Source organism: Talpa occidentalis, unplaced genomic scaffold (assembly GCF_014898055.3).
Source record: "Talpa occidentalis isolate TD23 unplaced genomic scaffold, MPIMG_talOcc4v2.1 talOcc4.3, whole genome shotgun sequence".
Taxonomy (NCBI): domain Eukaryota; kingdom Metazoa; phylum Chordata; class Mammalia; order Eulipotyphla; family Talpidae; genus Talpa; species Talpa occidentalis.
Genome location: NW_023603184.1, coordinates 114,794,785 through 114,819,797, shown reverse-complemented (window position 1 = coordinate 114,819,797; position 25,013 = coordinate 114,794,785). Strand labels below are relative to the sequence as shown.

The window sequence follows — 25,013 nt, the reverse complement described above, 5'->3', positions numbered from 1 at the left end:
TTCCTGCCTTCAAATCTGTGTTCTGCCTGATTCCACGGAGAATGGTCTCCAGGTGGTTTAAATTCAAGAAAAATCTGAATATCAGATGCAAACCATTTTTATCAGTAACACTAATGAAATCTTCCTTCTGTTCAGTTTCTTCTCTCTTTATAGCCCTTGAATTAATCCTCAAAATTGAATTCTACTTTCCTTAATCACTATAAAGGACAGGATGCCAAGTCAGACTCTGGGTGTTGCTTTCTCCATATCTTTCTTCCTGCCACGTACACACCATATTGTCCATTCCCCCTCTCTTTTAGAAGTTTTACTCCCTAATGGTTTCATCCTAGAGCCAGATGATTTCATCGACCATCTGTGTAAGGATAATTTCCAAATCGACTTAGCCACCCCTGACCTAGTATTCTCCAATCAGTCACACATTTTATCATGTTCGAACATCCTTCCAAATGAAACACTGTCATGTTGAACTGCCACGTAGAAAGCTATGAGTAAGCCTGAAATTGCATAACTTTCCACCCAGTTCTTATTAAACAGAAACATTCTTGCATGACTTTTGATGTCCTCCTTTTGCTGTCCCCATGTTCCCCTCTTAACCTACTTTACCCAGCAGGCACATTATGCTTTGAGACTCTCTTCAGTCTAGGAGGGGAAAAATGTGTGATTCCTTGCCAAATTCCTTTAGTCTCACTCCCTTTTCCCCTAAAATGTAAATTCATCCTTTCTTCTTCCACAATAGATATCTTTTCTAAGTTTCTGGCCCCTGCCATACTTCAGTCTCATTTATTAGACCAACACAGGAAACACAGGCTCCACGTGAAATTTGCTAGTTTAAATTGCCAAGTATACCTCTCAACTCTGCACTTCTTATCTTAGAGGATTTTTTGTTGTTGTCAGTGTGTGGATCTTATTTCATTTGTTACCTGGAAGCATTCTGTTTCTTAAATTCTTTCTCAAAAGCCAGCTTCCCCATATAACCTCTCTTGAGAGCCTCCAGCTGGACCCCATTGTTCCTTTTGCCTTTCTAGTGCCTGGATGGCTCGAATAGAACTTTTGTTGAATCTCAAGACATGTTACTTACTAAATCTCATAGTCCCTCATTCTTCTTGAATCTTTTTTATTTAAAGATTTATTTATTTATGCATACAAGAGCTGGGGTACAGGCCAGAGGTGTGGTGGGTGAGAGGATTCACCAGAGACAGAGTGGGGAACAGAATATGCAGAATGATGAAATACACTGCTGAGGGAAGCAGCGAGTGAGACAGGAGAGGTCTGCTGCGCCCTGTGGGTCAGGTCCCTGGCTGGGGATCGAACTCGTGCTGCAGTGGCTGCGGACAACCTCATAGGTTTTGTCTTAACTCCTTGTGCCACCAGGGAGGCCCTCTTCTTGAATCTTTTGTAGCACTTGGTTCTAAGCCTTGTACTTAACAATTGCTCAATTCAATTAATTCTTGCTGAATTGAAATGATTGGATTTAGTTAGTTGTCATTCTTCACTGTCCCTTGAGCATGGAATAATTGCTCCAGATCCTATTTTCCCCTTCTTTTCTTTCTTAGTCTAAAATGGCTTTCCTTTTCTCCAGCATTTACCTAATCCATGCCCCTTTTTATTGCACAACTTTTATTTTATTTTTTTAAAATTCTACTCCGACAATATAGCCATACTGAGCAATTCCTCCTGAGATCTACTGTCTATGTCACTTATGATTGGCTCAGCACTATTTAGCACCTACTTATTCACTGTCTTGAAAATGTTTTTACTATTTCAGAGGGGTCCAAATTTGTCTATTGTAGATGAGAATTTCTCATAGAGGAGCAATCATGTGTTGTATTTCCCTAAATTGTTTAGCAGAGTTCTGAGCACAGAGCAGAAGCTTTACTATGTATGTTGTTTAAATCATATTTCTTCTTCAAAGCCAAAGCATCAACCCTGGGAATATATGTCACTGAGAACTCACAGACACCATCTCTAACTGAGAATTACCCTCAGTCACCAAGACTGCCTTACTGAAAGAAACCCCCATTAATTTCAAGTTCTGGTCCATAGCCAGCGACTGCCTGTGTTAAGGCTACACAGACCCACTCCCTCTTAATATGAATTATAGTAACTGTGAAGGGCCATCTAAATTCTAGAGCTTCTTGTAGGATTACTCAAAATATTAGTGTCAATTGCATGAGGGTCAGCTTATCTTTCTGTCCAAACCTTTGCCTTTCTTTGTCTAAAAGGAACTTTTCAATAAATCTTCTGGAGAGAAGTCTTGATGTTAGTTTTTTCCCCTAGGGAACTCTATCTAAGGGAGCTTAAATATTTTTATTTTGCTCCCACCTATTTAATTATGAAAGATTTCATTTTCAAAATTGCAACAAGACTCTTTGCTTTCATATCATTAATAAACTAGCATGTAATTGCTAATAAACTAGCAAGTAATTCCCATCTATAAAATTTGTCATTCACAATGGATAGGTCCACTTTTGTTAATAAAAATCAAGTCAGATATGTTAAAGATGCCAAGTAATTGTGTGAATTTTAGCAAAGTCACGAGCTTTTTAAAGGATAATATATTTTAAACAATGTTTAAAGAGATGAAAAGAAAAAAGAAGAGCAAAATTACATAAGAAAAGAATTTGTTTAAAAAATATCAACTTTTTTTTTTCTTTGTGGCATTGACTCAATAAATTGTTCTTCATAAATTTCTGAAAACCTAGGGGTGCAAACTGGGGTACATGAAGATTTGGGGAGAGCTTTCATGCATGCTCTGTCATATATACAATGTGTTTTTTATTTTTTTTAACATTGTTGTATCATTCTTACTTAATGAGTTATGACTCAATGGAGAGTTATGTCTGAAAGGAACATATTTTCCACAGTTTATGACTCACTTTTGAAAATAAGCCTATTTCTCTAAGATACAAACCAGACAAGTGAAATTTTAATATAAACTAGATAAAAGTAAGGTCACTTCAATGTGATTTCTAACTTTAGAGTCATTACTCTTTAAAATTATTTTTTATATATTTTTCTTTATTATTACCAAGATCAAAAAAGTCTTTTCATGCATAAAATGGTGTCATGTTTGATGAAATAAACAGAATGCAACGTTACATGTGCAAAATTGCCAAAATTATGTTCAAATATACAAAGAAGACTTTAAGGAATATCTATTGATATGGGACATGGAAATTAATTTTTCTTCTTTTTAAAAAAGATTTATTTATTTATTTATACAAGAACTGAGGTACAGGCCAGATGCACAGGAGGGTGAGAGGATTCACCAGAGACAGAGCAGGGAATAGAACAGACAGACAGATGAAATACACTGCTGAGGGGAGCAGCAGGCGAGACAGAAGAGGTCTGCCACACCACTTTTTCTTCTTATTTTATTGCATTTTCCAAATATACTGCAATGACTATAAATTTCATCCTCAAGTCATGTTAGATAAAATTCTGTGAATGAAATATTTTTTGTTAAAATACCAATTTGAAGGTAAAGAGCTTCATTTACTGCTTTATCAAGATAGAGATAAAATGAGGCCTCCCTGGTGGCACAAGGGGTTATTGAAGCTAGCTGCAGCCACTGCAACACAGTTCCATGCCTAGCCAAAGAGCTACCCACATGGGGCAGCAGACCTCTCCTGACTCACCCGCTGCTCCCCCTCAGCAGTGTATTTCAGTAGATCTGCCTTTTCTGTTCCCCATTCTGTCTCTAGTAAATTCTCTCACCCCCCCACAACTCTGGCCTGTACCCCAGTTCTCGTATGTTTAAAGGCCAGAGGCATGGGAGGGTGAGAGAATTCACCAGAGACAGAGCGGGAAGCAGAACATGCAGATGGACCAAAAACACTGCTGAGGAGAGCAGCAGGCAAGACAGAGGGGTCTGCCGTGCCATGTGAGTATCTCCCTGGCCTGCCAGGAATTGAACCCGCACTACATGGGCTGCAGACATCTTCACAGCATGGCACTCAACCTGCTGCACCACCAGGGGAGGCCCTAAATAAATAAATCTTAAAAAAAAAATAGGATAGAGATAAAATGATAATAAAACTGCAAATTAGAGAAATTCATTACTTCACTACTTGGCATCAAATACAGACATGCATCTTATTGTGTATTTCTTTTTCTTTTTTTTAAAGATTTATTTTTATTTATTTATGCAAGCAAGAACTGGGACATAGGCCAGAGGTGCAAGGGGTGAGAGGATTCACCGGAGACAGAATGGGGAGCAGAACAGGTGTATCTACTGAAATACACTGCAAAAGGGAGCAGCAGGCTAGACAGGAGAGGTCTACTGCACCGTGTGGATTAGCTACCTGGCTGGGGATCGAACTCATGCTGTAGTGGCTGGTGATAGTTTGATAGCACTGAGACTTTAACTCCCGAGCCACCAGGGAGGCCCCTCACTGTGTATTTTTAAGGACCTTGTTTGTTCAGCTTGAGAATGTAGAAGGTAAGTGGTGTTTCACATATAACCCATACTAACACTTCTCTTTAATTTGTAAATTGTACTTTCCATCTGCCAGGAATTTGGTGGTATCTGCAAATCATTTAATTTGGGTTACCTTATATCGGTTCAGTCACGCAATCATGTAAATGATTGTAAACTTTATAGAACTCTCTGTTGCAGTATATATGAAAAAAAAATCTAATCTGTATTACACAATTCTTCTTTACACAATTGTCCAATTCCTGAGAAACAATTCCCACACACATTGCCCAGATTTTACGCAATATAAATTAATTAAATCCTTCCATTCTCTTTACATGTAAGCTTCTTCCTGAGATTGACCTTTATTTGTTACCCCTCTGAGTCTTCAGAGATTTGACTTTAGCTATAAATCTGGAAACAATAGCAGTGGTGGGAGTAAGGTATGAGAATTGGTCTTTTTTTTTTTTTTGTAGGCCTCTTGCATTTCAATAGCAGTGGTGGGAGTAAGGTATGAGAATTGGTCTTTTTTTTTTTGTAGGCCTCTTGCATTTCAAGGAAGGCAGACATATTACCAAGCAGAAAATAATTAGTCCTATTTTAGATGGCTGCAGTAATTTAAAGGAAAGAGAATTCTGAAGAGAATTCTTCCATTAGCCCATTGAAATTTGGGAGTTCTATAGTTTTCCAACTATACAACATCAGAGAATTAGAAAATTTATTTAGATCATGCTGTAGTTTGGTGATCTGCAGAATTAAGATTTATATGTGCATTATAGTTAACTCAAACCTGTGCAAAGAGTTTTAGAATTTAAATAAATGTGTTTTTAGTTTAGTTCCAGAAAAAGATCATACTTTTCCTTTATATCTTGACTCAAGAAGTTAGGGATATGGATTTGCCATTCTTTTTCCATGCAACACAAAAGAAGCCACATTTACATGAAATTCTACAATTTCTCATGAAATATAAATATGATATGTGTGGCAGAGACCAATCATCTCCTTCAGCCTTGTCTTCAAAGTGTAAATCATTTCAGATGAATATGAAAGATGATTCCCTTTTCCATGGACTGCCAAGTTTTCATCATTGGATACCAAGTGGATTTTCCTACATTCATACCTACCCATTATAAACATTTGAACTCAATGTCTTGTCTTTTCCATTTTCTTGAATTTCTTCTGCTGTCTGCCCTTGCTGCTCTTAGGGTAAGTGGAAAAACCATCAGGCTTTTCCGCCCTCCCGCCGTTAGCATTAATGATGGATCCCTGTGTCCTGTATGCATGCCTTGTGGACCGGGAGTAGCGTGTGGGCATGCATAGGTGGGCAATGATGGGGCTTATAAGGGCAGCGTCACAGGGAACGGAACCAGCAGGAAAGAAAGAGCAATAGCAGAAAAGAGAAGGGAGAACGAGAGTAGTAGTGGTAAAGCAGCAGAGAAGCAGAGATAGCGGGGACACCATGAGAGAACACCGGAGAGCCCAGAAAGAGTGAAGACTCACGGCCAGCCTCCCGGGCCCCCCGGCATGCCTGCTTGCTGTGTACCTGGTAAAAGCTCAATAAAAGCCTGAAAAGCCACTAAGGGCTCCAGGACTCTCCTTTACCCCATCTGGTCAGATCATAGAAAACCTGCACTGTGCCTTCCTGACACTACACTGCTCTTACCAGTCTCTGGCCTACTCAGTGTGTTTAGATGCAAAAACCTAAACTGGCTGATTTTAGGGTAACTGAACTGGTCAGGCTTTTTACATGGTTAATCTCTGAGGCTATCACCTGTGCTCTTGAATGCAGGGGACCCTCAGGACCATGGATGCAGGGCCTGCATGCCTGATGGTGGACACCTGGAGTGTGGTGTGGACATGTGTAAGTGGGCACACCTGAGCCTGGAGGCTCAGGCTTTAAGGGTAGCATCAGAGACAAGAGTGGCTACGAGAGAACACGTGACCACAGAAGCGGCAAGACCACAAGGAGGCGGCACCAGAGAGAGCTCAGAGAAGAATAAAGATTTGTGGGGGCCTGGGAGGCTCATTTGCCTCCCGGGCCCCCAGAACCCCAGCCTGCCTGCCATGCACTTGGTTATCCTGAAACATTGATTTAAATAAAATCTTCAAAATAATATCCCAGAAGCAGCTTGATGAATCTGAAACTGAACAGAGGTACCATTTCTGGCAGTACTGGCTACGCATCTGTGGAAGTCTGGCTATTGCTGCTCTGACTGCAGCTGGTACTGTTATAGGACAGGGAGGGGGGCAGCCCAAACCCCGCAAACCTGCCTATTCTAAATGGGTTCTGCCATCCGCCGCATCAACACAAAACATAGGAGACTTTAATGGGAAGGAACTTTAATAAAACTAGGAAACAATACAGGAAAGGCAAAGAGTCTAGTTTCTAAATCAAGAACCCAAAGTTACCCATCCCCTCGTGGGTAAAACTCCATCCAAATGGGAATGGCCCAGAGCAAGGCCCCAAAGCCTGCCACAAGTCTAAAGCATCTTCCAGTGGGGACCCACAGAAAAGGGCCAGAAATAACCAGACAAGCCCGGAAGGAAAAGAGCAAAATCAACATCAAGATAAAACCTGCCATTGTCACCTCCCCACGGGTCTCACCCACATCTGTGTCACCCAGTCCACCACCAAAAGACAAGCGCAGTTTCTTCACGTGTCTCTAGGCTCCGTCCTGCTCCTTCCTTCCTCAGTGTCTTCTGCAGCTTCTCCTCTTCCTGCTCAGCTCCACCCTCCCTTGGGTGGGGCAGGGAACCTCCCCCTTTCCTGGGGACCACCCTGTTACAGTACCATCCCTGATAAAGTGGGTTTCTCATTCTCCATATTTTCACATCTGTATTGATATGTGATAGCCCCCAAATATATGTACATCCTAACTCCTGGAACCTGTGAATGTGTTACGTTACATGGCAAGGCAAGGAGAGGTTAAAGTTGCAGATGGAACTAAGGGTGCTAATCAACTAACCCTGAGCTGGGGAGATTGTCCTGAATTAGGTGGTTGGGCTTAACAAAACTGCAAGAGTCTTTCCTAATAAGTGAAAGTGGGAGGCAGCAGTGCCAAGGTGATACAATTTAATAAAAGAAGCCCAAATATTTCTGGCCTTGAAACTGCCTGAAATAGAAGTTCCAGTAATTTAATTTAATTTTTAAAGATTTATTTATTTATTTATACAAGCACTGGGTACAGTCAGAAGCGCGGGAGGGTGAGAGAATTCACCAGAGCCAGAGCAGGGAGCAGAACAGGCAGATGGACCGCAAACACTGCTGAGGGGAGCAGCGGGCGGCAGGAGAGGTGTGCGCGCCATGTGGAACCCTCACCAGGCGGCGGTGGATCGAACTGGCGCTGCAGAGGCTGCGGGCAGCTTCGCAGCCCAGTGCTCAAGCGCTGCGCCACCGGGGAGGCCACCAGTAATTTAATTTTAAATGCATAATTGACTTACTATCATTTGTCTATCAATATAGCTATCTGTATGTATGTATCTTTCTATCACCTGCATTTCTAGAATTATTGTAGGGTAAAGTAAATGATATCAGGCTTTTCTGCCCTCCCGCCATCAGGATAGATGACGGAACCCTGCGGTCCTGAATACATGCCTGATGGCGGGCACCTGGAGTAGGTTGTGGGCAGAGGTAGATGGGGTTCACCTGGCCTAAGACTGGGCCTATAAGAGCAGCGTCATGGAGAGGCCAGCAGGGGAAGAAGAACGAACGGGAGAGCAGAGAAGCAGAACCATAAGAACCAGAGAGAGAAGCAGAAGCAGAACTACCAGAGGAACAGAGAGACCCGCTGGAGAGCCCAGATAGAGTGAAGACTTGCTAGGGGCTGGGAGGCCTGCCAGCCTCCCAGCCCCCGAGCACCCCTGCCTGCTGTGTACCTGGTAAATCCCAATAAAAGCCTGAAAAGCCACTGAGGGCTCCAGGACTCTCCTCCTTTACCCCTTCTGCTGGGGTCCTAGAAAACCCGCCCTGTGGCCTTCCTGCCCTTACAATTATGTACAAGACAGTGGTTCCCTCCAGCATGGAGAAAAAATGAGCTGTCTTGACTGGTAATTTTGTTTTTGAAAGTGTTATTATTTTTGTAAACTATATACAGAAAGACAATTTCAAAATATAAACTTAAATGTCTAAGATCATATTTTCATCAATAATAAACTAAAAAAATAAAATCTTGATGGTGAAGGGACTATGACAATAGTGGTAGAAAATGCCTAAGCTTGTAATTAATTGTACAAATAATGCCTGCTTTGCTATATCTTGCTTATCTTTTGAAAAATTATTAGCATCTTCCTTCCTGTTGCTTCCACATGGATACCTTCATTTACTTTGTTTCTAATACTAGGGGCTAACTCAAATAGAATGCCCTCAGTTTTTATAAAGCCCAAGCATTCATTAAATAGTATCTAAATAACTTTTGGACTCTCCTCTGAGCATTGTTTCTGCTCTGAATATAGGTTCTATTATCTCTTACTCCTGAAGGCCATTGCATTATTAAGCTAGTGTGATGTGACTTGATGTGCTATGCCAAACTGGGAACCCTGGCCCTTGTAATGAATTGCAAATCACATGCAAACTGCTTTAAGCAAGTAAGCCAAAGGAAGTTTATTTAAAGACACAGGTCAACACCTGGGAGCAAAGCTGCAGGGGTTAAAAAACAAAACAAAACAAACAAACAAAAAAAACCAGGCTGACTTCTGCCAGCAGCAAACAGGCTTGAGAAGATTTATGCTAGGACAGATAAGAAACACCCGCACACTAGAGAGGACTCCCGAATGGGCTGCTGCTGGTAAAACTTCATAGTTTTTATTGTAAGGCTCTTGTTTGGGGTGTGGGGGTTGAGCTATAGTGATGGTGCAGTTTCTTGATTCATCAACCTTGGCCAATGTCCTAGCATGGATTAGCTGGTGATAGTGTCATGGATTTTTCCTGGTTATTGACTTTTCTCTCTTGCTATGTCTGCCCGGTGTCCCATGTCTTCTGGGGTCCCCGTCCTTCTCCCTCCTGCTATGTCTTGCAGGCTCCCAGTTCCTACCTTATTGTCAAGGTCTAACCCTTCGCTAGTGTATTTGAATCCAATATGCTTTTTTTTTTGGGAAAATCACTAGAGTTCCTGAGTGCAGACAAGCATTTATTAAATTTAATAAAAGTGACAAGTACCAGGAATATTTTATTATGATATTTTATTATGGGTGTCTGTAAGAAAAAAAAGATCAACAACCACATACAAGTTTACAAGAAAGATTTCAACACATTCTCTGTGTTATTGTGACAAAAGCAGCCCCATAATTTGAATTTTGTTGTTGTTGACTTTTACAGGAAGAAGGAAGAGAATCCCCTGAAGTGACACGCCAATAAATCTTTTTGACAGGAAACCTATACAGATGGTGTGCATTATTTTTTGAATGCAAGACAACAATTCCGATGGAGAGTTTTGAAAGTAAAAGCACGTTAGCACCATAACTTGTGTCTTTAAAGTCTTCCCAAATATTGATAATCTTTACCAGCACTTGGAAAAGAGAAAAGCACCTTTATAAATGGTTGATATTTAAGATTGAAATAATGGTGGTTTTAAAAATTAAATTCTTTTATTGCACTGTACTTTCTACCATTACTTTAAGAAATTAGTCAAATTTATAAGTTTTGCAAATTTATACATTTTTCCCTAGGACTTATTAAAGTCTTTTCTAGGATTCATAAAATTCATCTGTGTTTCTGACCAGGTTGAGGTAGTTGAAACAGGGAAGTCTTTTCTAATTTTATGTTTGACTATTTTAGAAAGGTTATCTTTTAATGGTAAGCATAGTCATTATTCTGCAAATGGGCTAGAATTCAAAGAATGTAACACAGTGTTATTGTACGAGTGTTGAAGTTTATTTATTATAGCACCATTGAGACATTTTGAAATTGGAATTGGTAAAAAAATAGAACAAAAAGCATTTGAATTGTAATTGGTGTAACAGCAAAAATGTATCCTTTTTTGTCAAATTATACTTTTTCCAAAAATTTTGGAAATAAATAACTGGAATTTAGTTGGTCACTTGTACTGGTTGACAAGATTAGAACAAGAGGAACACATATGGAGTGTGAAATTTTTTGCTGGGGTTTCAGATAGAGTTTGGTTTATAAAAAGCAAACAGGGCCAACGTCCACACCAAATTCTTGATTAGGGCCACCGATATCATAGGGTGCAAAATCTACAATAGGTAGCCTCATGGCCTTGCGTGTTCTATACTCGAAGACTGTTTTGCCCCATTCCCCAGTGTGTTTCTGTAAAAAAAAAGCAAAAAAGAAAGTTATTGTGACTTTGCTATTACTTAGATATTTCCTCTGACTGAGAAGTTAAAACAATTTTTGCTTGAAGGGAGTTTCCAACTTCCTAAGTTATCTACTTCAAAGCTATTATCCTCCCAGTTCACAAATCATATTGTTTTTTACCAAAAGCCTAAGATGGCTTTCAGGGTAAGCTCATAGTTATGTCACATGGAATTTTCTAATAATAGAAGTTAATGCTCCTTCTATTCATAAATGATAATAACAAAATGTAGATGTAAATTGAAAAGTGGTTTTTAGAATGAGTCCAAATGATGGCATTATGCAAAATAGATTGTAACTGTGATCTAATACACTTTATAGTATGAATTTAAATTTCAATGCTTCATTTCAACTAGTTTCACCTGGAGGTTGAGAGGATATATTCACTTTTTGGTGACTTTAACATTCTCTGCAATGAACCAGTAGATTTCATATAATTTGTACCAAATGTCTTCTTTTGTTTACCGGCATTATTTTTATTTCTTTTCAAAATAGCACCATTAAACCAGAAAAGCTGAGCTTATTATGACACATGCCTATAAAAATGATGTTACTTACAGTGCAACCATCCTCCAGAACTGTGTATGTGAATTTGCTATTTCCTTCTGCCTTGAATTCACCGTCATTTGACCCCATCAGTCTCAGGGCTTTCTTTACATTCCCACTGGCATGATCCATGTATGCGATGCTATTCTTGCAATGATATGTGATGTTCTGGGAAGCCCGGCTGGAGAGAAGTCTGAGGAATGCCAGCTGGACATCAAGGACATCTTCAGGAAGTTCAGGATTGCCGTAACTAAACTGTGATAGGGAACAAAGCATTTTAATTTCAACTGTAAGTAAAGGATGCATGCAGTGTAATATGACCATAGTAATGAGGGAGTTTCATATGTTTTATGCATATTTTACATATAACATGTTTTTATTGCATGGAAAACATGCTATGAGAGTAAAAAAGAATTAAAAGAGGTGGTTGTATATAACAAATATTTCAATCAAACTTAGCTCTTTTATGACAAATCATAAAAGAAGTCATCTGAATAGATAAAATCATTTGAGCTCTTCTGTTCATTAACTAACTTTGCTTTGTGATGAACAAATGGGAGAATTGAAATGTGGGATAAATAGGAATAACTTAGTGTTTAGAGGATGTCATATCCTTTCTTACCTGAAAGCCACCATCCATGGTCTCTCCAAACCAAATATGTTTCTTCTCAGCACTGGAATCCGTCCACCATCTCTTCCGTGGAACATTCGAAGGACTAGCATTTATACATGTTTCCCCGGTTTCCATATTACAGAATACTTTAATAGCATCCATCTTGCAACCTTGGTTAGGATCAACCCAATATTCTCCTGCAGTCACAAAAAAGAACAATGGGATTGGTTATAAAATTTAACAATGAAATTTGGAACAGAATTTTTGTGTTTAACTAGTAAGGCATTCATAATTTTGTCTATTAATGTATTTTAACATACATGCATACATGTATTTGTACCTATGTATTGTACAGTATAGCATATTAGAGAAATTTTTAGATTGAAACTGTTGAGGTAAAAAGGTTAGTATAACAACTATAAATAAAAATATTGAACATTGATGATCTACTAAGCAAGACATTTGACTGGTGTATTGCAATTACTCAACTCTTAAAGATGATTACCTATTTAATGTGGTTTTGCTTAATAATATAAACTCTTTGTCTAATCTAGATTTATGCTAATAGGCCTAAACTTTAAGCCCTATGATTGATAGTAGTCCTCCAATTTAATTTCCAGAAAAAATTCAACAAAAGCAATGTTTCCTGTTAAGATATTTGAAAATCTGACATAATTTTGCCTTTGAGAGAGAATTAACCCAATACATGCTACAGCTTACATTATTACAATATTCTATTACATCTTATACAATATTCTAAAATTATAAATTATTTTTTAATTTGAACAATTTAATAATTATGTCTATTACAAAATTAAATTGCATTAAATATAATAAATTTATTGAACAAATAACATTAAAATGATATGCAGAAACAGTGCTATTTGTATAAAAATTATCCTTAAATTTCCCTACATTTGGAATATTTTAAATACACCTGCAGTTTATATTCTCTTGCAATGTCAGCATCAAGTCAACTAACAGTCTTTAAATATTCTTTCTGCTATAAAATATTTTCTATTTATAAATGTGTTTGTTTTCTTCTGCCCATATTCTGACAAACAACTTTCTTTATAGTCCTGTTGTCATGATTACAAAAGACATCCAACATACCACTCTTGAGTTCAGGATGGCAGAACTTCAGATCTCGGCAGTTCCTAGCAGGGTTTTTACGAGAACCATCAGGGCTAATGAGATTTTCTATCTGTCCATTGACAGATTTGAGTGAAGTCATAATTTCTTCAGTGTTGATTTTGAAGTCCATAGGCTCATCTCCATAATATGGGGCAAAACCACCAGATTTTTCACCAACACCAGAGATGGCAGCAGCCCCACCGCAGCATGGACCCGGGGCACCAGGAGGTCCAGGAGGGCCAGGCTGTCCTGGATGGCCTGGGGAACCCTAGGAAGGGTAGGACATGCAACACTGAACTGTAATTCTTTGGTCTCCACATTATAAATAATATATCTTAATAATTATTTGGTTTATTTGGGTTGTTTGATGAGCAAATGATAAACAATTCATAACAACTATAATTCATTAACATGAAATATATTGTGTTCCACTGTGTATGATCAGTCATAAGAACACAAATTTTACTTTATCATAATTCTACTATATAAGTGAAGTGAGCAATTTTAATGCTGATATGACAGAGGGGATATGATCAGAAAATCTAGATTCTGATTTCAGATTTGTCATTAGTTTTATGTTTTGGGGATTATTGCTTTATTTGTGATTCAGTTACCATATGTGTGACTTGTGGAGATAACTGTTTTTTATTCTATTTATAGGTGTGTGATAGGAACCCATTAGGAATGATGGTATCTGTAACAAAACAAACCATTGTTGAGAAGGAAAATGTACTACATAATCCTTATGATGATCATAGGTGGGAGAGTTCCAATGTGAGATCAGTGCTGGAGGAGTACATTTGATTAATTGTGTTTATGTCCTTACCCTGATATAACTTATTGAATCAAATTATAAAATAGGCTTTTCCAATCTTATGTGCTGAAGGATGCCTTAAAGTGATTGTTCATTTTCTAAATAAAGTTCAGTAGTTGCATTGTTTTAAGCTTATTACCTTAGCTTAAACGTATTACAAAGTTTTTCTGAAAATTTGAATATGATAAAATATTAAATCTCAAATGCAAACTGAATATTTATAAATGATGTCTAACCTCAGATCCTCTTTCACCTCTGTTACCTCGAGGCCCTGGTGGCCCAATGGGACCTGGGTGTCCACTCGTTCCATCTTTCCCAGGGGCGCCGCTGGGTCCAACAGGTCCCTAAGATATGATAGTACAATGTCAGAATAGCCTCCTGAGGTTTAGTGTTTTAAAAAAATATGGACCTTCCAACGTTTTTCTATGATACTTACTCTGGGGCCTGCAGGGCCTGGACTACCGATTGCGCCTTGGTGACCAGCAGGACCCTGAATGTAAAAGAAAGGTGAATTTGAAGAAAGACTTTAAGAAAGAAGGTTCAAGAAACTCAGGAGCATGATTTACTTTTCCTCTAACCTTCCCATGGTTTCATGCTAACTATTATCTCCAATAACATGTTGAACCAATTTCTCATCATTTTCAGCATATACTCTTTAATGATGAACACTTTTCCATCAAGAGTCCCAATGTTTGTCTAATTTATTTGCTAAAATACATTGAAGTGTATTTTCTATCAAAATGGATGTACTTACTGGAGAACCGGGGGCACCTGGACTACCAGGGAATCCTCGATGTCCTTTCATGCCAGCAGAACCACGTTCACCTGTTTCACCTTTGTCACCACGTGGGCCTTGGGGACCCTATATAAACACATTTAAAATTAAGATATGCACACATACATATTGGAAAAATAACAGAATTTATAAAAATTAAGTTCATTTTATGACATTCTATGAGCTAGAAATCCCCATTAAGACATGGAATTGTAAAGATAGATGGATTAATAAAGATTGTGCTTGTGGTTGTTATGATTTGGGACTGATAACTGCACAAAACCCCAATAGTTGACTTGACCTCAAGAAAATTTTAGATGCTGAATTATTTTCTATACTACAAACGTTTAAATTCTGTTCCATAATTACATATTTTGTCATGAATGTTGTTTTCTGAATATGCCAGAAAATAGAATATTTCCTACACTGGAGAATGAATAAAAAAAGAGAGAGACTTACAGGTGCACCTCGGGAACCAGCAGGACCTGGAGCTCCAGCAGGGCCGGCAGGACCCTAAAATAAAGATAGAAAAATGAACAATTACACAGAAAATGATCTATTGATACAGTTTTGTTTTACTTAACATTAATAATTTCATTGTGATAAAATAACTGCATGCATACTATTATTGAAAGTTGATATTATCCTAAGTCCTTTCCCTGTTTATATCTAACAGGGAACATGAGAAAGTCCTGTTAATTAAGCTTTACATTTACCCAATGAACATATACTTGGTCTGATTAATACTGTTTTGAATTTTATCCTCATTGACTACTACCAGAATCTTACATCTATCTTTATTACCATAGTTGCCTAAGGAATGACTAGCATAAAAGCTGTACAGCCAATTTTAGTAGATCACTTGGTAGGCAGATCTGACATTCTACCTTCTAATCTCTCTATTGAGTGACATGGACAAGTAAAGATAAATGGTGCTTATTAGAACTCACAGACTCTCCTCTATCACCACTCTTTCCAGAGGGACCAACAGGACCAGGTGGGCCAGGGTGACCAGGAGCCCCAGGGGCACCAGGAGAGCCATTTTCACCACGATCACCCTGTGGATAAATTCATAGATCCTAAATAAATATGATCAGCAACTGTTATTGTCATTACACAACCCTTCTGTGCCCGTGTTTGTTATACCTTGCCACCAGGAGATCCATCTCGACCTGGCAGTCCATCTGATCCAGGGTTTCCCTGATTGAAGGAAAAAATGAAGGAGAAAAGAAATCAAATGATTTGGAAACATGTAAAGAGCATCTAAATCATGCATTCTCAATGGGAGCAATATCATTCTAAAGAGGATAAAAATTGTGTGTGAAAAATCTTAGTTATTACAATGGGTGTGGTCCTTTAAAGGATAACATCACCTAAACAAATATATAGTGGATTTGTGGTACTTATATTTCATGAAGTGAGAGAGGGAAAAGTGATTAATAGGAAAAATGACTTAGTGGACTGATAATAAAAAAAAAGCTTGAGAAACACTAATTTCAGCTGATAATGGAAATCTATAACTCAAGAAGACTAAGCACAGATAACACAGAGAATATTTTTACCCAAAAGAATGATGTAAATTAAGTCTCCTCCCACTTCTAACTTCTTTATTTAGCTAGAGCTCAAACTCCAGTCCATTAAAGATTATTTATTGGGTAAATATTAATGATCATGCCCACTTATGGGTATTCTAGTTACAGAAAAACTATGTTACTAGTTATAGAAAAACTATGTTACTAGAGAAGAAGGATTGTTACTAGAAGAAGGATTTCTTTGTCATGTAATAATATATACAATCTTAAATATTTAGGCCCAATTTGACCCTCACTTAGATAAATTGTCAACTGCTAACTTATTTCCTAAGAACCAAGACTTACATCTCTTCCAGGCTCACCAGCTGTACCGGCCAGACCAGGAAGACCCTGGGGACCAGGAGGGCCACGTTCTCCACTGAGGCCTGGAGTACCTGGTTTCCCACTTTCACCCTGTGTACAAAGGAATAAAAGAAATTTTATTTTAATTTACTTTGATGTAAGAAATCTATATGTTGTTATAGATAGCTTTATTTCCCAGGGAAAAACCTTGTTTTATTCAATTTCTATTGAATTATTCCTAAAATTCTCTCCTCCATGAGGGAAGAGTTTTAGAGAAGCAGCTTCTTATATATTTTCAAACTTTCCCAGTGACAAAGGGATGAAAAATTACATTCATTACCTTATTCAAATTACATCTTAATGTGAGATGGATAAATAGACAGCTAAGGTAAGAAAAATAATAAGAAGTCATCATGAAACCATAGGTTTAAGCTTGTCATTAGAATTAGGTTACATTGAACATTCAGTTTTGACCTAAAGAATATACTTTAACTAGATATGTCCACAGAAATTAAAAACACTTATATTTTATGTTTTAATTTCACAGCAATATTATATAACAATAAGTTTAAAGAGGTGCTTGAAATGTCAAAATATAAGCCCATTAAAACAAAACTTCATTGTCCAAAGCTTCAAAGTAATGGACATTTAAGATGCTAAGCACTAGGATATCATAATAATATTAGTAAAGGAAAATCAGGAGTGCCAAGTGAATTGAATTGATGGGTAATTGCTATCAATTAGACTGCCTAAGGTCTCTAAGCTGACATTATTTCCAATGACAGTCAATAAACTGAAGAATGCTCAGAAGTTTCCTAACAGCTATTTGAGATGGTGAGATATTTTCTCTTATCAGTTTATATGTATTTATGTTCAGGATTGGAATGTGATGTACATTGTTTTTGTGTGATGAGCGTTTTAAAAGTATTCACAGCTCCTGAAAATAAAAAAAGGATAAGGAATTTGCATTTATTACAGAAAAGCTTGTTCAGACCATACATGGTGTGGTGAAATGACCTCTGAAGGCTCTCAAAGGAGACAAGAAGCAGGGATAGATAGACTCACCTTGATGCCTTGCGGGCCAGGGCTTCCCCTAGGACCTGTCATGCCTGGTGGTCCTGCAAGACCCCGTGCTCCGGGAATCCCTATCAGTCCAAGAGGGCCTGGAACTCCCTGTTGTGAGAGAAATGAAGTCTTAGCTCTTCTTTAAATGATTGTGTTTTCATGTACAGAATTTGTGATTAAGAATAAAGTAGTGTCATCAGTCAATAGAGCAATGAAGCTACTCACCGCAGGGCCCTGGGGGCCAGGTGATCCCTTCTCGCCTGGTTGCCCAGCATCACCTTTTGGGCCAGGTGATCCAGGGTTGCCGGGAGCACCACTGCTACCAGGTGGACCTGGGGGTCCATCCTTGCCTGCAGGGCCACTGGAACCAGGGGGGCCTGGGTTACCCTACAAAGAATTATTTGAAATGTATTTTACAATGAATATGTGAAATTTTCCCTGCTTTAGCTCATTCAAATAATTTTAGATTTGATTTACCACAAAAAAAAAGTAGCAACTGGTTTCTAAACTTAAGAGCACCTTTGAATGCTTTTATGGAATATAGGGTAAAAACAAATCCTTTAGAAACTGCTTACATTATTTCCAGGAGGACCAGGCACACCACGAGCACCAGGGAATCCAGCAGCACCCTGTGAAAGGAAGATATATTTTTGAATTTCAAATAGACCAAATAACTGATCACTAAAAACAAATATAAAGTAGAAGACATTTGATAGACCCTGTCATCTAGCTTAGGGTCTTTACGCTTCTTTATAGTAACTCCTATGAGTAAATGATTTTAATTTTTACACTATCTTTCAGAATCTAGTGCTCTCAAAGTAGCAGTGGTTCAAATTGATATTAATTAATGTGTTTCAATTATAGTTTAGATAATAATAGTTAGAAAGATCAATACTTACAGGACCACCAGGACTGCCACGTTCACCTTTAACACCTTGGGGACCAGGGGGACCCTAGAGAGGAGGGCGGGAATGATTTACCAGAATGGCACCAAAATAAAAATTTAAGACAGGCATTGAGCTCTTGGAAAACATTATTATGGTAATCATTCTGCTGTATATTCACATATCAAAATGTTATGTTATATAATTTAAATGTACACAATGAGATCTAATGGCAATTAGATCTCAATAAAATTGGGGGAAAAACTACAACAGAAATGAGAATCTATTTTGGAAAAACATTAAAACAAAACAAAATCAAAAAAATACCCAGTAACTCTATGAAGAATTTCAAATTATTTGATTGAGGTCCTATCTAGACTCTTAGACTCAAGCTTCAAACTCAGAACTCTGTTCCAAAGAACACTGTACTCTTGTCATCAGGACAAGCTTTCTCAATGTGGAATAACAAATTCTTGGTAGACCTAAGTACTTCATTAGAAGGCTGAGACATAGAGAATACTTACAGCTGGCCCAGCACCACCGGGGGGTCCAGCAACTCCAGGAGGGCCCCCTTCACCTTTCTCACCAGGAGCTCCTCTTTCCCCTTTACCACCAGGTTCGCCATTCTGTCCCTACAGTCACAAACAATACAGTCTGTGAGCTGACATCCTCACACGACACTTGGCTGACTATTTTTTTTTTCAGAAAATAGAATTTTTCAGATGAAGAAGGTCGAATAGGAAAAGAAAACTCCTTGAAGACAAGGAAAATACAATATTTTCATCATAAAACTATATTATTAAGTAAGCATTCTGATGTACATTATTGCCATTAGAGAGGAAGTGATTCCAAGGACTGTGCATTTGAAAGCAGGCATCAGTAAATTCATTTAACTATGATGTTAGATTATTTAATTAGCTTATAATGGAAGAACTTTAGTGCTTTAGTGCTTCCACGGTTCCAGGTGAGTCTCATTAACCAGGCATAAAGTCAGGGCAGGTGTTTTTATCTCAACTTTTTTAAGGATTAAGAATCAAACTAAAGCAAAATCATCAAGTAAAAGACAATTCCTGGATGGTATCACACGTGGAATATAAGTAATCAAAGCAAATTTGAAGAAAATACAACAAAAATAACTCATACTGAAAAATATGCTGGTTATTAGTGTGGAAGAAAATGAGGGTGGGATGAACTGGTAGAGGGGGTCAATTTGACAGAATTAACAGCACCAGAACTTTGGTGGTGGTTTGGTGACACATACACACAGGTTGAGGTGTGAAGCTGCGCTCCTAAAGCTTACATATTAATCTACCCAATGGGAAATTGATACCATTTTATTAGGAAAAAAAAAACAATCCTGTACCTAAAAAATGGGGGTAAAATAACACTTTAGTGAGTGGATACTAGTCCAGACTCGACATATACTTCTGTTTTTCCAGAAGACAGTGCTGCTGGGCTGTGACAAGCGTATTTTAACACTTATACTTACAGGAGCACCAGGGAAGCCAGCAGGACCCGGAGGCCCATGTTCACCTCTCTCACCCTGAAATGATAAATATCCTCATTAATCACAGTGGAGACATTGTCTCATAGAGTGTATATCATCCTCTATATCACCTTATCTTTCCTCTAAACAGGAAGTACCAAATTACTTAAAATACTTCAATCTCTGAAGACTTCTTTTTCAACAAAATTAGGAGTGGACAACACCAGAGCATTAGTTCCTTTTGCCTCTGTGCTATAATTTGCAATAATAATAATTTGTGGTGTGGTGACAAATATCTGAAGGGATGTAAACTTATGCCTCTAAATCATATATAGTGTGGTAAGCCAATGTTACCTCAATAAAAAATGATAAAAATTTAACAAATGTAACTAAATAAAGTGATGGCTATGTTAATTAGCTAACTCGAAATTAAACTTGAAAAAACTGTAAAAGAAAAATAATTTGAAAAATTTCAAGTGCTTAACACATTTAATTATACAACTTAGTTAAACTATGGTAAAGTGTTGAGAAATCAATTTATGAATTAATTTAAAAATATATATTTTATAACTGCTCTGAATTGTAATCCTTGCAGGCAGCAAATTTTTGCTCTAGAAGGAGCTTCAAGCAAAGGTCCTATGGGTTTTAAGAGATACCCTTTTACAAATGTATATTACTTTTATAATATTTTTTTAAAAGATTTATTTATTTATACAAGAGCAGGGGTACAGGCCAGAGGTGTGGGAGGGTGAGAGGATTCACCAGAGACAGAGCAGGAAGCAGAACAGGCAGACTGACTGAAAGCACTGCTGAGGGGAGCAGCGGGTGAGACAGGAGAGGTCTGCTGCACCATGTGGGTATCTCCCCGGCTGGCTGAGAATCAAGCCTGTGCTACAGAGGCTGAGGACAACTTCACAGTGCTGTGCTAAACCTGCTGCGCCACTGGGGAGGCCCTTGTGTAATATATTTTTTCCAAAATTATTTAGCATAGAAACTATCATTTAAAATGGTCTCATGAATTTATGAGTTAAGAACTATAAAGCTCACTCGTACGTCATTTGATTCCTACAGACAATAATTCCAAATTGAGACTCATGGCCTCTGGGACAGAATTGCTAAAAAGCAAAACCTAAGTAATTGCTGCCTCTGTAGGTTAAAAAGTATGTTGAAAATGTCTTTAACACTTACAGGGCCACCACGTGGACCAGCTATACCTGGAAGTCCGGGGGCACCACCTTCACCCTGAAAGGGGTAAAAAAGAATTACTGCCATCATCTGAAAAGCCAAAGACATTTTCTTTTTGTTTCTAAATAGAGTTTTATTACCTTATCTCCAGGCTGACCAGCTGGGCCGGGGGGACCAATGGGACCAGTAGGACCCTATAGAAATAGAAAATAGAAATATATTTTTAAATTTTAAGATAAAGAATATTATTTTCCTATTAAAAAAAGAGTATATAGTCATATTATGGATCTAGCAAACTAGATAATATGATTTCCCTTATGCTGGAATAATGTGTTCTTCACACAGTATGCAAATGCTACAGAGCTTAGAAAATGCATGATTCTTTGGAGATGACTCCAAAGGAATATAAGATTGAATGACAATTTATTGATTCATTTATTCTATTGTAGAGAATAAATAAGACATGATGTAAGATATTATAGTAACATCTTTTAAAATTTAAAGAACATTGCCTTATTTGATTGCTTGATAATTCAAAATGTTTCATTCAACTATTCTCAGCATCATTACACATATTAATGTTTTCAAATACTGAAGTTTTACTTATATCACATAAATAAAATATTAGCTGCTTTGTAAAACTAGATGATAGTTTACGCATCTAGTCTGTCAATAGTTGAAATGCTTCAAGGCAACTCTAGTAAATATAACAGCTATGATATTGTGTACTTATCATTTGCAGTATTATTTGCTAACATAATAACATATTTGTTAGCTAACAGAAATAGAATCTATTGCATTTTTAAAATGTGTTTTTAACTTATTTTGATGGGAGTGTCACAGAAAGTTGAAAAGGAATATACAGGAAAATTCTGTGAACTTTTCTCCTAGCTTCCCTCAATGTTGTCTTACACAACTACATTGCACTATTAAAACTTAGAAATTGCCATTAGTATAAGTCATAGAATTTTGTCAAGTTATTTCAGCACTTGCACATACACTCATGTGTGTATAAAAAAATCTTTATAAGATTTAATCATCTATAGCCTTGTACAATGAACACCCACCACAATCAAGATATTTAAATGTACAATCACAATAAGACTTTTATGTCATCTTTTCATAGGCACACTCTTCTCCCCTATTCCTAATTCCTGGTAACCATTCTATGCTACGTCTCTGTAACTGTGTTGTTTCAAGAATGTGAAATGAATGGAATCGTGCAGGATGAATCCTTGTGAAATTTTCCTTTACTCAGCATGATGTCCCGCAGATTTGTATAAGTTGTTATATGAATCTATACCATCCAATTAAATGTTTTTTTAAATCAAAAATCTCTTCTGAAGCAGTAACGATTATCTCACACTTTCATGATTTATGAATTCAGTTTCTAACCTTTATCATACTTTTTTACATTCTTAGGCTATATTGAACTATCAGCTAGTGATATATAGGACCAGGAATTTTAATAATCAAGTCACTGGGGTCTTCTTAATATACAGAATATGACAAAGTGTGGTCTAGATTCTGAAGAATTTCTGGAAAAATTAGAAGATGAGGTGAGGGACTACTCCATGTCCCATTCAGTAAAGGCCTGTTTCTCTACAGTACAAAGACTCACCCTTGGGCCATCTTTCCCTGGGGCACCATCAGCACCTGAACCACCTGGATCACCCTGTCAAATAAAAGTCAGGGTCATCAGATTAGAAGGATCCTTAACGCAAATCTCCCAAGAAGAGGAGCAACCTCAAGATTCACTTTGATGTGTTCTTAGAAATAGTTACTCTAGGAATACAACTCAAATTTCATTTACTATGAAACAGCAGTTAATTTTTTAAAATAGATTATTTTCCAGCAATGCTGCTTTCCTTTAACCTATAAAATTTGTTTTGTAGCATAATTAACAGAAAAGAGGACAATACCTTGTCACCCTTTGGACCAGGACCTCCAGGACCTCCTCTTTCTCCTGGCATTCCTTGCAGACCAGGTGAGCCAGCATTACCAGGTGGCCCAGCGGGACCTGCAGGGCCCTGAAATCAAAAGGGAAATTGCAATTCTCAGGAAGGAAATGAATACATTTTGTAAAATTTATGTGAATTGAATTATGCAGTTACCTTTCCCCCTTCGGGTCCAGGGGGACCAGCTCCACCTCTCGGTCCTGGGGGCCCCGCTGCTCCAGGGGCCCCACGCTCACCAGGAGCACCAGAATCACCCTATAATTGGAATGTAATATCCTTGTTAGAAAACCCAATACAAAACCAAAACAGAATTACCCTGAATTGATGCAGATCACCAAGTTTTTATATTTTTGAACAATTTAGAAATATTTATAGTTCTAAATAACATTTGATCAACAGAGAACTGGAAAATTAAAGAGTTTAAATAAGAGAACTTTCACATCTGACCTAATGAACTAAACCTAAAACTATTATTATTGTTATTATTTTATTCCAAAGTATGAACATTTAATGTTCTTCTACAAAAATCAGGTTTCTATACAATATCAATGCACTGGAAAGAATTTCCTCCTGAAATTTCAGGTCCATAGTTGATTCTATAGGGTTTATTTATGTCAGAGAATTTGATTTTCCAAATGAGGCAATTTTGATGTATTGGGAAAGTCTTGAGTTGCCCTAAATGTACTCAACAAACATTTGTAATGTTGTGCTTTTCAAAAAGGGAGTTTAGTTTGACATAATAAAAACATGCCACTAATGAACTGCTCTATAACATGCTGAAGAAATTAGGAAATAATTCAAAATATCTACCTTGCCTCCAGGAGTTCCAGGTGAGCCGGCATCACCCTTTGGACCCTAGAAGATAGGCAATTTATGTGATTGAACCTATATCAGAGTGCATGTTTTATAAATGAAAGCTAAAGACACATTTGTCTCTTTCATATTTCATGCAATTTGTCAAATCTTGAGTTATGGATATTTCCTTTAGTTCCATTTATTGTTTGGTAAAATTCAAACTTTTCCTGTAACAGCTATGCTCTCATAACTTTTCTTCGTTTTGTTAATTAATGTTTTAAAACTTAATGTTAAAACTCAGATATTATGGCTTAAGAAAATACAAAGATTAACAATTGATACATAACTATTACTTATTTTTTGGTTCATTTTGAAAAAAATGGCATGAAACTTACCGGTTCACCAGGTTTTCCATTTTCTCCCGGAGGGCCATTCGTTCCAGGTATGCCCTACAAACCATCATAGTTGTATTATGCAATCATTTTAAACTTCACTTACAGAAATTTTTTCATATATATTTCTAAAAGGTATTCAAAAGTGGTGTTAGAGGTCTTTTTTAGCGGTAGAAGATTTGTGACTCTCAAAATTCAATGATAGAGCTATAATGCTAATTAATCTTATAAAACTATATTCATTTCCCTTTATTCTTTCTGTTGCTATATATAAAATGAATGAATGAACATGGTTATGTGAGTTTAAATTATAATAAAAATAAGTTTAAACATATAGAATGTTAATTATATTTAAAATATTTTTTAAATAATAGTCATTCTGGAATAGGCAGAATGCTATTTTAGTAATTTTGTTTAAAGGTAAAAAACAAACCGACAATTTAAAACTTAATATGAATTGGTATACTGGAAAATTGAACTGTCAATTGACTCAACAAATATGGGAAGTATTGAATCGGTAAAAGTAGGTGTCCAGGGATATTTAAATAACAAATTCTTACTTGTGGTCCTGGTAGACCAGGGGGTCCTGATTCTCCTTTGTCACCAGATGGTCCCTGTGCAAAAAAAAAAAAAAAAGAGATGGTCCATTATAAAATACCCTTTCGTATCTAGTCCATGTGGTTTTCAAGCTAAATTTAAAAATAACGAGAGGGAAGAGTTTGGTCTGTGGAAGTGACACATGGGAGACACATCCAATATAAATTT

At 37.3% G+C, this 25,013-nt stretch overlaps 1 protein-coding gene across 1 annotated transcript in view; it reads right to left on the bottom strand.

Annotated features, from left to right (window-relative positions):
* Positions 1 to 9,569: 9,569 nt before the first annotated feature.
* The window catches only part of COL3A1 (collagen type III alpha 1 chain), a 38,649-nt gene continuing 23,205 nt past the window's right edge, over positions 9,570 to 25,013 (bottom strand). The window contains exons 27-51 of the mRNA XM_037523687.2: positions 24,809 to 24,862; positions 24,252 to 24,305; positions 23,872 to 23,916; positions 23,218 to 23,316; positions 23,026 to 23,133; positions 22,725 to 22,778; positions 21,244 to 21,297; positions 21,107 to 21,160; positions 19,922 to 19,975; positions 18,957 to 19,064; positions 18,448 to 18,501; positions 18,124 to 18,177; positions 17,774 to 17,935; positions 17,549 to 17,656; positions 16,487 to 16,594; positions 15,756 to 15,809; positions 15,560 to 15,667; positions 15,069 to 15,122; positions 14,589 to 14,696; positions 14,271 to 14,324; positions 14,071 to 14,178; positions 13,000 to 13,288; positions 11,896 to 12,083; positions 11,286 to 11,528; positions 9,570 to 10,682 (exon numbers count right to left, since the gene is read on the bottom strand). Of these exons, the coding sequence (XP_037379584.1) occupies positions 10,536 to 10,682; positions 11,286 to 11,528; positions 11,896 to 12,083; positions 13,000 to 13,288; positions 14,071 to 14,178; positions 14,271 to 14,324; positions 14,589 to 14,696; positions 15,069 to 15,122; positions 15,560 to 15,667; positions 15,756 to 15,809; positions 16,487 to 16,594; positions 17,549 to 17,656; positions 17,774 to 17,935; positions 18,124 to 18,177; positions 18,448 to 18,501; positions 18,957 to 19,064; positions 19,922 to 19,975; positions 21,107 to 21,160; positions 21,244 to 21,297; positions 22,725 to 22,778; positions 23,026 to 23,133; positions 23,218 to 23,316; positions 23,872 to 23,916; positions 24,252 to 24,305; positions 24,809 to 24,862 (2,523 nt within the window). The 3' untranslated portion in view covers positions 9,570 to 10,535. The remainder of the gene's footprint in view (positions 10,683 to 11,285; positions 11,529 to 11,895; positions 12,084 to 12,999; positions 13,289 to 14,070; positions 14,179 to 14,270; positions 14,325 to 14,588; positions 14,697 to 15,068; positions 15,123 to 15,559; positions 15,668 to 15,755; positions 15,810 to 16,486; positions 16,595 to 17,548; positions 17,657 to 17,773; positions 17,936 to 18,123; positions 18,178 to 18,447; positions 18,502 to 18,956; positions 19,065 to 19,921; positions 19,976 to 21,106; positions 21,161 to 21,243; positions 21,298 to 22,724; positions 22,779 to 23,025; positions 23,134 to 23,217; positions 23,317 to 23,871; positions 23,917 to 24,251; positions 24,306 to 24,808; positions 24,863 to 25,013) is intronic.